Source organism: Artemia franciscana, chromosome 8, assembly GCF_032884065.1.
Source record: "Artemia franciscana chromosome 8, ASM3288406v1, whole genome shotgun sequence".
Lineage (NCBI taxonomy): Eukaryota > Metazoa > Arthropoda > Branchiopoda > Anostraca > Artemiidae > Artemia > Artemia franciscana.
The window spans coordinates 5,671,156-5,687,932 of NC_088870.1; the positions used below are offsets into that span (position 1 = coordinate 5,671,156).

General features: G+C 34.3%; 1 protein-coding gene across 2 annotated transcripts in view; it reads left to right on the forward strand.

Annotated features, from left to right (window-relative positions):
* Positions 1–16,777, forward strand: part of LOC136029903 (C-terminal-binding protein-like) — a 92,575-nt gene that overhangs the window by 48,003 nt on the left and 27,795 nt on the right. For both annotated transcript variants that reach the window (XM_065708401.1, XM_065708400.1), the window contains exon 6: positions 4,118–4,249. In XM_065708401.1, the coding sequence (XP_065564473.1) occupies positions 4,118–4,249 (132 nt within the window). The remainder of the gene's footprint in view (positions 1–4,117; positions 4,250–16,777) is intronic.

Below are 16,777 nucleotides of genomic sequence, written 5' to 3' on the forward strand. Positions count from 1 at the left end.
GTTTTTTTTTTCTTTTCACCGTGAGATTGTGGCAAAATGCGATTTTTCATAATGAAATATGCATACAATAATACACTGCTAATTCCCACAAAGGTTCATTGCCTATAAAGGAGGGGGAAGACATAAAAGTCACTCACTGAATAATACAGAGAGAAGTATATAATACAAGAAGTAAAAAATAAATAGATTGGTCAAATTAAACATGTCAAATAAATTAAATAGAAACCAATCAATTGTGCGCAAAAAAGACAAAAAAAAAACTTAAAAGAAGCCAAAAAAATTGAAAGAGCCAAAAGATTAGCACCTTCAAACTGACGCATGTATATTGTTCCGTACGTTATGCCTCGTCATAAATATATGACGGTGTAGGCTATATAAAACCTGAAATATTATTTTTCAGTATGGCTCATTTATATCATGAAAAGAGAAATCACCAATGCAACAGCACAAACACATAAAAAAAAGAAAAAAAAGAGAGACAGAAGGAGAAAAGGAAGACTGTTTTCCTAAGTTAGTGATTAATATAGACCAGCACTTGAATGAGGCCTTAACCCTACTCATCCATACAATCACATAGGTCAAACAGCATAGCCAAACACAATCAACCATAAAGAATAATCCATGGACAGGCAGTCATGTCGTCAATAAGTATAAGTCGCCATTTACCAAACAATAGAAAAAATAATAAAGACAAATAATTCAGAGGGAACAACCCAACACAAGGGCTCATCAGGAGAATACACTTTAAATTCTCTACCCAGCCAAGTGTTGTGGCTACCACAGAATATCCATGGCATCCCCGTGTCAGGTATCACCCCCAAAATACATGCCTATAAAAGAAAAAAAAAACAGCAAATGTAAAACAACCAAGTAACACCAAAACAAGCTTATCCTGTTAATATATTCCTCTTTTTAGCAACAATAGGTAAACTAAATATGTTAAATTTACCAAATCACAAGTATTAACACATTTCAAAAAAAAAAAGAATTAAACAATTATAGAATTCATCTTTACCATGTGGCTATTTTTAAAAAAATCCGCTCTATTAGAAACACAGTTCAAAATAAATGGCGCTGCATCATCATTTGTCGAACCTCCGAAATTAGTTGAAAATTTCTTTAAGTATTTCCAGATAATTCTTTTGATATTTATTTAAAAGTTCGTTATAATGAAAACTAAATTTTTTAAATTGCCAAGTTAATTTATTTGCAGAAAAACCTCTTGATATCAATTTTTGGCTTAAGATTTTACATCTATTTTTAAAATCAATATAATTACTACAAATCCTTGCATAACGAAGTAACTGTGAGAAAAACGCAGAATATGTGATATTTGAGTGTATATTACTTTCAGGGAATGGGAAACTAATCATTTCAAAATCAAAATCATCCGTTTTATTATACATTTTAAAACTTAATTTATTATTATCACAAATAATAACATTTAAATCTAAGAAATGATCTTCATGACCAGCGCCATGACTAGGTTCAACAGTAAGCTCTGATGGATATATATTTTTAGAAATATCAATGAAATCCTTACAATTTAAGACCAAAATATCATCTAAATATCTTTTATTATTTGACAACACATGTTTTAAATTATTTGGATTATTCTTATCCATCATATATTTATATTCTAGTTGACTTAAAAACAAGTCAGCTATAAATGGGCTGGCATTTCCCCCCATGGGAATTCCCACGATTTGCTTGTACAAATCACCACCAAATCTTATATAAGTATTGTATAAAACAAATTCTAATAACTCAAAAATCATATCCAAGCTGTAACATCTCAAGTTAACTGTGGTATTAAAGCAATTTGTCCATATAGCTTTTTTATGTTGTGCAAGTTCAGGAAAGCTCAAACTAATACATTTTTCACTATTGTTTTTTTCAATAAATTATATACAATTTCCTGGAGGTTGGAGACTTTGTGCTTTTGGAAAGTTCGTTTATCTTTTGTTTATAAAGCTATCCATCTCGTCAATTGAAGCTGAGTTAGGGTTTTCCTTTGTTCTCATTGGAAAGTACGACTATATTCAGATAGATTCTGGGCTATTGATTTTTGAGGATATTTAGAAAAAAGACTATTTTGAGACGTCTAGTGTACCTTTATAGGATCTGATACATAATAGTTACGTTCATATATTCAATATTGAGTATACTTTGTATTTTGTCGTGCCCTAAATGAAAGGGTGCATTTCACATGTTGATAACAGAATAAAACCAAGGGTTCTGTGATTTTTGCAGATGAGGCGATATATGTGAAAAATACTGTATATACCAATAAGTATTTGTAACTTGTAGGAGTATAAACTGGTGCTGATGTCGACAAAAAAACCAGCAGCACCATCTTGCGTTTGTTGTTTCTTAGCATTTTTTTTCAAGCTTCGTTGCTAAAAACTTTTTTTTTGACTGTACGTTTGTTTACACACACTTATTGCTAATTGTAATTACACCTATGTAATGCCAAAATGGCTCTACTATATTTAATACCACTTTTCAACATTTGTCATTTTCTAGGCCTTGCACATAGTGAAAATGCTCAAATTATGATAACCTTTTCTAAATCCCATTTTTCCAGTAGCTATTCAAAATACTTTTTAATTTCCTTTCTACAGACGTTTCAAAATCTGCATTCTATAAGTAGGGAAGTTTTTATTAGTGAACACTTTCTCTAAATACTCCCTTTTCACAAATGCCCTTACAAGTATCTTTTTAGAGAAATCCTTTAAAATCATATTTTCATTTTTAGAAAGTTCCATACTTTTGAATCTTTTATTTTCTAAAAGCTATCTATCTCATTAATAAAAGCTGAGTTAGAATTTTCCTTTATTCTTGTCAGGAAAAAAGCAACTATTTCCGAAAGAGAAAGTTCTATTGATTCCTGGGAAATACTAAAGAAAAAAGTATTTTGAGTCGTCTTTCCAAGGGAAATAAAAATTAAAGAAAAGCGGAGTCCTTTTAGAAGAAATAGAGCTTAGGGATAGTAGTTTTTAATCCCTAGACAGCTATATATTCTTTTTGGAGTAAAGTTTAGATTGGATGGTAAAATTCTCCGTGTGAAGGAAAAGAGTATTAAAGATTGTTGCGTGAGGATTGTTTGTCTTCCTATTATTTGGAAAAGATATGTTGAAAGGTGACAAAATTGGACAATTTAAAATGAACTGAAGCGAAGAATAGCAAATCAAAATTTGCAGCTTTTAAACAAGTTATTTACAGAAAAATAAATCGAAGGAGAAAGAAACGAAAATAACAAAAGGAGTATAGTTAATAGTTCTGTTGTGTAAATTTGGAGGTTTTGTTGTGGCGTAAATTTGTGGCTTATAATTATCCAACGTATGTTCAAAAAGCGTTTCCTATAGTTAATGAGGAAGTGCTTACTTTGGGGAAATTTCAAAATACGCCATTGACATTTTGGAAAGCGTAAAGCACTTCTTACTTTTTTAAAACCTTGCTTTTTGTTAAGGCAATGACCCTTACTCAAAACTTTCTGATCACTTTGAAAATCAGAGAGGTGTAGTGGCACCTCTGGCCTATAAAACAGCTTTTACAGGAATTCCTTACTTTGAGAATTGAATAGTACTTTCATATCTGTTAATATTCTTTTGCAGCTGGTCTGTTCCAGATGAATATAAAATCATAATTTCTTACAAGTCAGGTTAACAATCATCATTATCTCATCATCTCGGTAGTAACGAACTGTAAGGAAGGAGCGACACTTCCCAAGAGTAACCGAGACACTAAAATAAACTATAAAAATAAATGAATGCAAATAACACATTTATATTCCAGTTTATAAAACCAGTATATAATTTGCAAGGCAATCCGAGTTGGTGCTAGTTAGGTTGGTAGATGCATAAATAGCGCCTAGTTATGTATGCGCTAGGTACGTAGGGTCACGACGAAGTCGTTAGGTTTCAGACGCGCAATTGTCTGAAATTAAGATGTTAAATAACGTAGTATATATATATATATATATATATATATATATATATATATATATATATATATATATATATATATATATATATTTTATTTATTTATTTATATATATTTTATTTGAAGGGTCACCACTCTTGTTTCCTTTTTTATACTAAGAATTTTTTTTCAGGTGCATTCCTTGTAAACACTGCTCGTGGAGGGTTAGTTGATGAAAACGCTTTGGCACAGGCCTTGAAAGACGGAAGAATACGTGCTGCCGCCTTGGACGTCCATGAAAATGAACCTTACAATGTTTATCAAGGTATTCTATGAACCTACATAAACAGGGGCGTCAATGGGGAAGTGGGAGGTGGGCATTATATTTTTATTAAAAAATAACTGCCCCCACCCAGCGAGATTTTTGAAAACGTTTTTTTTGCATTTTCGTTGAAAAGAAGAAAAAAAAAAAACACTTTGCCCTCTACATTCTCATGAATTGGCATGACTGATTATTAATTGCTTATTCTACCTGCTTACTTTACTGTAATTATGTTTATAACAAATTTTTCTGCACGTTTTTGAATTTCACTATTCCTTTATAGTTATAGGACTAAAGGATACTGTATTTGCAAAATTTAAAATGTATTTACAATTAACATAAATATTTCACAAGAGTTTTAACGCCGTTTTCAGTCTAAGGTCAATTTTTCTCTAACAAACACTGCTACCATTCGTGGGGGTGGGGTTGCAGCTTTTAGAAGTTCCTTTGGGAACCGGCTCTCAAAAACCGAGGAAAGTTATATCATTTTCATATAATACATACATCCTAGTAACTACTGTCTGCAAAAAAGGTTCCCGGAAATCTGTCTGGGAATTGTTTATATTATTTGTTTTTCTTACTGCTAAGTGTTTAGGTTCATTAGAGCGTTTTCGGCCGGTATAGCAGGGTGAAGGTAAGCGAAGACAAACACTGTAAGGACTGTGATTATGTGGAAACTCGGTTTACGAAAGATTTCTAATTTCGGAAACATTCCCGGAAAGATTTCCAAGAATCGTGTTTTGATGGAAATTTTGCCTTCCTTTACCTTTTCATTATTGTTTTAATCTTTTTGTGTGTTGTTGCATTCGTAGTGTCAGGCTGAGACGCTCCTTTTCCCTTTGCCTGTTGACAACCACCAACGATTTTTTCATTCTCGCTAATTGCTTCAATTCCTCCATTATCTATGGAACTTATTTGTATTAATTAATTAATTTTTTTTCGATTTACATTTGTACTCCATTTACACTTCTTCATTGCTGGAACAATTGATCGGCAGTAGCGATGCTTCTCGGTGGTTAATTCCTTTAAATGCCATCGAGATCAATAAAGGAGTCTGAGAAAAATCTTCAAATTCATTAGCTCTAAGTAAGATATATCTTCTCAGTTTCTCTGGCAACGGCTTAATCCAATCACTCAAGCTTCTCATAAAAGAAAGTACCTTGAGACCGCATATCAGTTCTTTTTTTCAAGTTTGATTTGGGTCTCAAGTTGGGTTTTTTTCAACCGTGGGTTTTTTTCAAGTTGTAAGGGAATGGGTCTCTGTTGTAAGGGAACTCTGAATTTGATAATTTTTGAAGATCTTGTTTTAAGCTGTCGACCCCTCCTCCCAGGAGGTCCAACTTACTCTGAATGTGATTCGTAAAATTTTTGGCTCATTTTTAAATATTAGGCTCCAGTCATTACAGACGCGTGCCCTGAGAGATGGTTTAATCTGTTTCCAAAAATATTGTTATCTTCGAATTTTATCGTAATTTCTAGTATTGTCTGTACAATTAGTCCATTTTTCGGCGATTTTGTAAAGCTGTAACCCCCCCCCCCCCCCTCCCCCCAAAAAAAACAACAAACGCTTACGTGCGCTTCTGAGTTTTTTTTTGACTCTTCACACTGATTCATCTTTAATGGTAATTAATCTTTTTTAATGGCATTAATCTGGTAATTAATGGTGCATTAAGTGCACCATTAATCTGGTAATTAATGGTGCATTAAGTGCACCATTAATTCCCGAATCCTAACACCCAATTATTTATAATTTTGATTCCTTGGCAATAAATTTAATATTTTCTATGGCATACCTATTTCATTAATACTGTACCATTCACTTTTTTTTCTACATATCCTTCGCCTTTTCATATTGCTGAAAGAATCGATTGATATTACCTAAGTTTCCCGGCGAATAATTCCTTCAAATGTTATCGAGATAAAGGATTTAGAGAAATATCTTTAAGATTACCAGCTCCAAGCAAATATATTTTTCTCCTGCTCTCTGGGAACGGTTTAATCTAATCGCTCAAGTTCCTCAGAAGAGGAAAATAACAAGAGGCTTCATATTGGATTTTGTATATTGAATTTGCTTCTACAGTGGATTATTTTCTAGAACTCTCCATTCATATTTCTACTCTGAAATTGTAAGTTTTTAATGCTTAGAAGAAAAGTATTATTTTCAAATACAAGTTCCATCTAAGATGTAAATATCCAAGCCTTTAGAGAAGTTCAGAAACAGAAGGAACTAAAAAAAAAATGTAAATTTTTTTGGCTCCTTAGAAGTTATTCTTTTTTCTTTTTTTTTTTTTTTTGTACAGGATTCATTAGAGTCTTTAATTTATCTAACGTGTTCAATTTTAATTTTTATATTTTATATTTTTGTTTCTCTGCAAGTGACTTTTTTTTTATTGACTCGTCTGTCTTCCCCCTACTGTACGTTTCATTATGGGATTGAAAAAAAAAACAAAAAAAAACAAAACAACAAGTTTTTTATAACTGCAAGTAAGGAGCGACATTAAAACTTAAAACGAACAGAAATTACTCCGTATTAAAGTTTGACTCTTTCTCACAATTCTACTTTTTAAAACAATAGAAAAACTCTAGCGTAAAGAGCGAAGTGTTGAGGAGAGGACAACCCCTTTCATATACGGAATAATTCCTGTTCGTTTTAAATTTTAATATCGCTCCTTACTTGCAGTTAAAAAACGTGTTTCAAAAAATTTAATTTCTGAAGGTTTTTAATTAATGTATGTTTTGATTTTGGCTAACCGCACATGAATAATTAAAACGAAATTTAAATATATTTTTTTTGGGCTAAATGGCTTTCTCATAGTTTTGATCGGACGATTTTGACAAAAAAGGAGTGGGGGAGGAGGCCTAGTTGCACTCCAATTTTTGGTTACTTAAAAAGGCGACCAGAACTTTTTTTTTACGAACGTTTTTATTAGTAATAAATATACGTAACTTACGAATTAACTTACGTAACGACATTCTATATATGTATATTTTTATTACGTATATGAGGGGGTTCTCCCCCTCGTCAATACCTCGCCCCTTACACTAAAGCTTCAATTTGGTCCCATTTCTCTAAGAATGACCCCTGAATCACAAAGACCATAGAATAAATAGTTGAAATTACTAAAAATACTTTAGCGTAAAGAGCGAGGTATTTTGGAGGAGACGAACTCCCTTATATGCGTAACAATTTCTGTTCGTTTTAGGTTCTAATGCTGCTCCTTACTTCCACCTAAAAAAAAACAAATTTTTTTAGTTGTTTTCTCATTTTTTTCACATTTCTCATTTTTTTAATAATGCTAGAAAATGCTGCACCCCTTCATGGAAATTTTCTTTCCTCATGATAAATTCCTCCATGAAAAGATCCTCCCGCGTAACGCCCCCCAATCCCCTTTTAACGTGAAAAAGTCCCCTTGAAAACGTCTGTACACGTCCCAATAACCATTACCATATGTAAACAAAGGTCAAAGTTTGTAACTTGCAACCCCTCCCCCAGGGACTGTAGGGGATTAAGTGGTCCTGAAAGACATAATTATTAAGTTTTTTGACTATGCTGAACAAAATGGCTATCTCAAAATTTTGATCCAGAGACTTTGGGAAAAATGAGCGTGGGAGAGGGCCTAGGTGCCCTCCAATTTTGTGGTCACTTAAGAAGGCACTAGAACTTATAATTTCCATTAAAATGAGCCATCTCGCGACATTCTAGGACCACTGGGTCGATACGATCAGCCCTGGAAAGAAAAAACAACAAAAAAAAAAACGAATAAACACGCACCTGTGATCTGTTCTTCTGGGGAAAAAAAAATCCACATTTTTGTAGATAGGAACTTGTAACTTCTACAGTAGGGTTCTCTGACACGCTAAATCTGATGGTGTGATTTTCGTTAAGTATCTTTGACTTTTAGGGGTATTTCCCCCTATTCTATAAACTAAGGAAAATTTTCTCAGGCTCGTAACTTTTCATGGGTAAAACTAAACTTGATGAAACTTATATATTTAGGATTAGCGTAAAAATGCAATTCTTTTGATGTAACTATTGGTACCAAAATTCCTTTTTTTAGAGTTTCGGTTACTATTGAGCCGGGTCGCTCCTTACTACAGTTCGTTACCACGAACTGTTTGAAAATCTTACCTTATGAAGTGTAGCCTACGTATCCTTGCGTTGAATATATTTCCCAAACCTCAATAGCTGGAATCCTTCACAACCTGTATGTCCGCGCGAAATATATTGCTGATCAGGTATACCGAGGGACAAGAGTATTGCTGAGAAATTTATCCAGGGTCGGGGAGATTGCTACCAAGATTTTTTTTTCCACCACAATTTTAGCGGCAGTTTTTGTCATTTTTCTCTTACCCCGTATTTTTAAACGCCTACTTTTTATTCAAAGAGTGCCATCATTCCCACCTCTTGCCTTACACTTGAGGGGGAGTCTCAGCGCAATTTTTCCAACCTTTTAGGGACTGAACAACCAAAAACGTAACTATCTGGAATATCGGGCGTTTAGTATTTTTACAAACCTCCTTAGTGGGGGCTCTTCCTATCCTGTATACAGATATATTGCCAATATATTATATTGTCAATAAAATATATTGTTAATCAGGCACAAGCTCAAAAATTTATTAAAAAAAGTAGTTTAACGCAGTGAACTTAGGACTCATTTTACTTTACGAGGAAAGAGCATTGACCTTTTTAAACGAAAAAAAGTGTTGCTAACTTGCCTGGAAATGTACATTACGTTGTGAATTACATGAACATTCACGTATAGTTCACCAAAAAGTGTTTCCCTAAGGCATCGGCTGGAGAGAGTGGAGGGGGTTCAGTCCCTTTATAATTTTAGATTTAATCGCACTTTGCTCCTATGCGTCTGTCAAGTAGTCTGAGTCACCCTTGATAAATATATATACGGATTGTATGACCCTTATAAGGTATGATATGTAGCTAATATAAAATTGCGTACGATTCGATTAAAGAATGATGTTTCTCCGACAAAAAAAAAAAAACTCAAGCCACAGTGTAAGTTAATTTTTTAGGACATAATAACAACGTGCATTAGTGGCATGTATTTCTTTCACAAAATTAGGCTCGATCGAGTTATGCTAATCGTACCCTGGACTGAAGTTGGCTGGTAATAAATAAAATAAACGCAATCAAAGGAATTTCCAGTAAGAAAGGCCGTTTTCAGGAGGGGGGTTACTGGGTATGAACCCCTGAAATCTTTGTCCGACTCGTAAAAAGTAACACAAATGAAAAAACAAAAATTAAATTCGTTTTGTAAAGCTTTCTTATAACCCCCATCCCCCGAATAAAAATCTTGGATTGGACCCTTGGCAGTAGGTGCATTTGGTTTCACTTAAACTAAGTAATTTTGATTAAATTTAGTATTTCGCTTAGAACCTTCGATGAGACCCAATTAGATATAACGATTTGATCTTAATAATGTGCATGGCGCATCTAACCTCATTGCTGCTCTTATTTGGCATAATTAAAACTGATGAGATTTCAAATTTAGGAATATTCTATTCCCCTTCTCCCTATCCGTATTGATTTCCTACTAAAATTTCCCACTTTAGAATTGCGATTTTGGCAATGTTTCCGCTTTGCAAAAAAGAAGGGGGAAAAATCAGAAGACACTCCATTTACAACTTCCTTCTAGCGACTTTCATTATTCATTATGTCCTTTAGTTTTGGGCTGAATAAATTTTGGGGGAGAACCAAGCAAATATAATAATTGATCGGAGAAGGATGACTTGGATGTATTTTGGAGAGGAAAGCCTTCTAACAGTTCTAAAAAGTTTCCCAATTTGCATTTTTATTAAAGGAACTTGTTCGGAAAGGGAAATTCAATGGGAATATGGAATTTTAAAAGAAAGTTAACGAAACTATGAAGGTTCGTTGTATTAGTGTTGGAAAATATTTTACGCTGATGATGATTTATTAAGCTGGGTATCGAGTAGAGGAAATCGAAGCAACATTGTCATCAGTGGGCACTAGTCAACCATGTTCTCTTGTGAATGTCCACGGGGTAGGGGGGAGGGGTGTAGGGGTATTAACAGGAGGGGGCTCCCCGTGGAATTTGCGCTTTAATTGTTCTTTTATTGTGTAATTGCCTTCCATCAAAAATCAATCCTAAGGACATTCTGGAAGGGGAATCAAATACACCAAAAATTACATTTTAAGTTGGTTGGTAATGTGTTTTTGGACCATTATTTTCGGGATTACCAAATGCAGGCACGTGTCTAAGAGTTCATTCTGGGGAGAGAAATGCGGGAATCACTATCTGTATTTGACCCTTTGTTCATTCTATCAGAAGTCTTTTTTTAAGTAACAAAATTAAATCATTGTGTTTTTACGCCGACTTATTGAAGTGTGAGAGTATAGATCAATAAAAATGAAAATCTTTCAATGCTGGTTTTGCGAAAATACTTTTTTTTAAAAGTTGCTCCACGAATTTTTCCTCTGAGTGTCCATTTTTGATATTTCCAGATCTTTGCCAAGAAAATACATCCTTTTGTATTAAAAAAGATAATAAAAAAAAAAAAAAATCCCACGTGCTCTCTCTTACAACACTTCTGGTATGCCTTTCCGGCCGTTAAGCTTGCAAAATATAAAAAAAGAAGAATTGTGCAGCTAAATCAATATTCTTTTATATCTTCGTTGATTATTTTATCTTTTAAAGCAAAAATCAAAATTGGGATACATTAAAAACAGTATCAGATCAGAGATGTTGCAAAGCCTATTAAAACACTACAATCACCTATTCCGATCTGCATTTAACCTCTTGACTGAAGTAAATTTACTTGCTTCCTCGCTAGTCAGCCCAAGTAACTAAAAGTCCGTTACTTCTAATATATTTCAAGTTGTAACTATTATATTGTTCATTCAAATGTACATGATTAACCGTTGTTAATGAATTCATGTTATTTAAAATTCTTGCCAGGGATACTGCAAGCGCAAAGCCTAAGCATGCTTTATCATCTATGCTAAGCACGGTATTCAATCAAAATGCTAACATATCTAGGCTTGCTTGTTCTGGACTGTTATGAAAGTTTCTTTATGTTTTGGAACTTTTTATTCATGTTGCGTCGTCATATTTAAGTTTATAAAATGTTTTTTGGCTGAAAATTAAATATTCATTTGTGCTTTTCTTAGATATTACCAGTCGATGTTTTCTGGAAGCTTAAATTAGCTATCACATTTTTATGGATATGAAAAGAATATGTATTTAAACTAAAGAAAATGCCGATGAAAATTTATGAATATGCAGATTAATAACAACATTGCCAATCTCCATTTTCTATTTAAAACATTCGTAAAAGTGGTTTTCTGTATTTCTTGGAATTTGTAAAGGTTATTCTTTGTCAACAATACAAGGTAAGATATTTATTTTAGGAAGCTAAAATTGACTAATAATTCAAAAGGAGTTGTTTTGTGGTGTCCGGCTAATCGCCCTCCTGTGGAAAATCCTCTCCCCAGTGGAAAATTACCCATCGGAATAAATACCCCACCCCTGGGAATTCCCCCCTTGCAAAATTGAGCGGAAAAATGGAGAGAATGACAAATAAAAAGAATGAAGAAATGAAGGTATTTTGGAGTTTTCCACCACTATACCCATATTCCAAAATATAGGCAGAATATATGGTGTAGAAAATCCAATATCTTTATTATCAACTTTTGAATTTTCATTTCTTTTAACCGTTTTTTCGCTTTTTTTTTAGTGGCTGAGCTGCCCATGTTTTGGAATGTTGACAGGATATCCCTAAATCGCTTCCTTTTTTCATTCTTTCTATTTGTCTTACTTTCCCTTTGGCAGCTCAATTTTGCATGTGAGGAGAATTTTTTGTGGGTAATTGTCTGCAGTAGGAAATTGTCCACGGGAATTTCTTGGGGGAGAGGAATACGCCTGGAACCGTTTGATGCTCTTGTAAAAATTAAGTTTACAGCTTATTCCCTCGTCAATTGCTTTAATCCATTGTCTCCTATTTCCTTTTCCAAGCTTTTTAGAAGTTTCCTTTTATTTCAAAGTGCGTCATGTCGTATTTTCTAATTCATTATAATAATTGTCAAGTTATATGTCTAAAATACCCCTTACGCACCAAAAACGTGCCTGTAATATGTCAACCCAGAAACGGTTTTCTAGTTTTTCCACTCTTGTAAAATTTATGCTAAGTAACTTGCCGCCTTTTGAATCATCGTTGCCAGAATATTTAAGCTTATTTGTTACAATTGTCACCCAGGAGGTTTCTGTATTCTTGAAACTTTTCAACGTAATTCTCTTGTATTTAATGCATTCATCAGTTTGGGACTCTTGAGGCGTTGATGCATTCTGTGTTGTGAAGTGCTGCGCAAGGGGGGGGGGCTATCACCCGGCACTGCTTCTGAGGTTCAAGGGGGAAAGAAGACTAATTGGGCTTTTTCATAAAGACAGACCAAACAATGGAAGTGTAAGGTCTCGCTACCTTTTCCCCTCAATTTAAGAGCAAGTACTCGGCAAGTCTACGATAGGATTCTCCCCTTCTTCTGCTTGTTGACCCTTCTTCTTACCATTTCCGAGACATCTTTTCTAAAATATGGAGCCAAACTGAGGGCGCAAAGGCGCCAAACTGAGGTTTTTTGGTCAATACTGTGATCTGCCCATGTTTCGGTAGTGACGATGAGAGGGGGTGGCGCAAAAACTGACATTGTCCCCAGGCACTAAAAACCTTAGCTACACCTCTGAATGCGTCCCTTAGGCGGGTATTCAACTCTTAAACGTAATTTTAGAAAACATCTTGAGAGTTAGTCTTTCAAAACAGGTAATTCTCGGTTACATATTGCGTCACTATTCACACAAAGGGGTATTGCTGGCGGGAAACTTGGACAAAACTTCACTTTCGTTTACTAATCAAGATTGTATTCCCTTTTTGACGGCAAAAGAAAGAATGAATAACATGGTCAATTTTTTTTTACTATACGGTCATCACCACAGTAGAAAAAGTAGACCCTTGAAGTTGTGTTGGAGTCGGGGGGGGGGGGGGGTCTTTTCCGTTGTACCTATGCCACTATTTAAAATGTTTTTTAGTCTTTAACGGGTATTAAGTTGAAATTAGAGCCACGTACGGGAAAATGCATGGGAAATATATACAATTTGGGCTATATATTTGCCCATTAGGGTTGTTGGGGATAAGGTAAAGTGAAGCGTTTTTAGGAATGATAAAAATAAGTATTTTAGGATTTCTAAAGATTACTTGATCCCCTCCCTAATGCACAAATACACAGCCCAAGTTATATTTCCCGCTTACGCATCTGCCTTGCTCTAAGGTTTTGAGCTCTTTACATTGCTAAAACGTAGAAATTTATAGTTTTAAAGCACTGGAAAACGTTTTCTTTAACATTTGCTGTTTTTTTTTTGCTTGCAAACATTGCGGAAAACGTTTATTGCACAGGACATACTCTACAACACACATACAACAACAGACTATATATTCTTGCTTCCTCCTCATACCCTCAAAAGTTTATTGTCACGGCCGTTGTTCAAATCACTGACTTATTTTAGCTCCCCTATATGCGAAAACTATCTCAGTTTTTGTAGCCACCGTCCCACTTACCCGGATGGAGGCTAATTTTCTAGTTTACTCACCCTTGTCTAAAATTTGGATAGCTATTGATTTATCTATTTGAAATCCGCTTTTTATTATTTCGATCCATTCAACTTCGGAAAGGGAAAGTCAAAACTTTCCCGATTTCTTTTTGTTGGCAAAGGGGGAATACTAACTCAAATTAGTTTGGAAAGCTTTGTTTCCTAAAGGTCGAGGAAACATTCGTGTGTGCAATAAAATAAAATATCTGGAGTATGTAGTTCTGCCGGTTGATATTAGTGGCACAGATCAAGGACCCGTCAAAAGGAGCTAGAATATTTACCCTACTCCAGGTAAGTATGCAAGGAAGGGGGGAGGGTGTTGTGGCTAAAAAATAGAATTAGCTATTCAACAAAACACCTTCTATAAGTATTATTACTAGATTCCGTATTTGGATTTTTCCGAATATCATGGTCGCTTTCCCGACTATCCACCCCCTTCCCCTAATGGTCCCATATATAATCTTACTAATGTATTTTTCCGATATTGAATGTCGTTTTACTTCATAGCTCCTTTGTCGAAACCGGTTTTCTGGTTTGTTCAGAACATTTATCAAAATATTATTTAAAAATCAAACAATCAAAACATGACCTATTAATTAAAACACGAACTAGATTAATAGAATTGACTAGATGGATATTATAAAGTAAGAATTTCATTGTTTTTTTTTTGTGTGTTTTCTTTTCGTTTATATTTCATAAGTTGATAGGGCTAAACCTCGGATCATGATGCATTGTCAGAAAAGTCACCATCGTAATTGGAAATAGCATAAAATAAGAAATCTAATGGTATTGCTTTCATTTTATAAAGATGTTTCTTTTGGAAAAGTGATAACCCTAGAGTGTCTTGAATTTAATTGAATAACTTGGATTTAACTTAAGCTCTTGAATCGAACTTAAATTATCTATGTCGTCTTAATACCTTTTTATTTCATTTTTTCTGGATACTGCTTTTTGCAATGCAACACATCCTAAAAATGTTCCTTGTTACGTTTTTTTCTCAACCTGCTTGTTTAATCTATTTGAGATTGTTCATTTCTTCTTAATTCAAAAGAAAAAAAGGAAAAAAAATCACTTTATTTTTCTTAAAACTTAAGCTTAATCACTGAGTCTAACCACGGAGATGTTCATTGCATCTTAGCTAAAAACATAACAAATCGGTGTTTTGTTACCTTTGGAGCTCAATTTCATATTAAGATTTTTTTTCTTCTCCAAATTCTATCCCAGTGTTTCGTGCATTTATAAGGGTCTTGGCGTTTTTCAGCGGTAAGTGATGTCTTCGTTTTTCAGATTCGGTAGAATTCCTGTTTCTCTAAGAACAAAAAAAAAGCTTTCGTGGGCTTTTTTAAAACCGGAAGTTTAATTGGTATAATCTTACTACTAAGGGAATGCCACTTCCTCAAGGTCCCAAGTTCCAGTTTCCACCGAATCGGCCAAACGCCTAAGATGATTTGTACATATCCGTATGCCGCCAAGTATAGACGAACTAATAATTATTGCTGCTGCCCACGGTCGGCGCTGCCTGTGGGGCACCCCTCATCCTATGTGGAAGGATAATTTCTGGATGTGTTAAAAGTCGCAATTAACTAGAACTCCTTCTTCTCGACAGCTATCTCCGTTTGGAAATGCAGAATTGCCAAGATCTACTCAGTCAAGCTTGGTCGGTTTACGGTCAGCCTGGATTCTCTTATTTCCTGAATTTGTGTCTCTTTGAATTAAGAATTCGTTATGGAGCAATTTTGTTTGTTTTAAAATTTAGTATTAGGCCTACGTAGAAAATGTTTTCTCCCATCGAACAGATCTTATTTGTGAAGGATTGTATCATGACTCTAGCTAATATCATTGTCCATAAGATTATCCATTTCTGGAGGAAACAAAGTCGTCTTTCTTCTTTTGTTTTCACTTGGGATTGAGTCATGAGCTCGGGATTCCCACAGAGTCGATCGCCAGGAACATTTTCCATATCTTTCAGTTGTTGATTCAATTCCCTTTCCCCGGGAAAAGTTTCTCTGTTTGATTCCCGAGGACAGATCCTTCTTGGTTCCTTCTAATCAATACGGTTGTCTTTATGCGTTCTTGGCTTAGAAATGAAATCCTTGTGAGTTATCTCGTCAAAATGTTTTCCAAAGATTTAACAACATAGTTTCTAATCAAGATGTATCTCGCTATGAAATACTTGTTAAAGGGGAGCGAAATTGGATACATCAAACGTAGCAGTATCATACATCGCTAATTCGATAATAAGGACAACTTTTACGATCATATATGCACACAGGGGAAAAGGGTATATTTGCCACATAAGAGGATCCAAGTATTCCCTTAGACAATCTTTGAACTTGCAAAAAGGATATTTACTTCGGTTTAAGATATGGGTGTCTATTTAAGACAGTGGTTTCTAACCTTTTTGTACCGGTACCCCCCTTAAAAAAAATGGCGCGGCCCCCCTTTAAAAAACAAATTGTTGTGTCTCGTTAATTTATCTAAAAATCAAATTTCATAAATGTTTAACTGGTTATAATTTATTTAATGAGCTACAAAATATACAATATTATGTAAGAATATAATATATTTATTATAAGAAATATGATAAAACAAAAAATATATAATTAATACTACTATAACATAAAAATTCAATGCGATGGTTGAGCTTCTTTTTTAGTACAAATTTTCTCAAACCGTGGCATCATTGAAGAAATCGCGGTTCTCAGTTCGTTTTCAACCATGAAGTGAGATCGATACTTCATTTTTCAAGCTACTGTAGAAACACCAGTTTCTACAGATGTTAGAACTAGATCTTGACAGATCTTGAAGATGTTACAAATGGAAATAAATTTCTAAACCTTTGTTTGTCAAAGTAGGTGATATCGTCCTTTACTCGCAGCCAATTCGAAAATAATATTTTGGCTGCATGCCCCCCTTG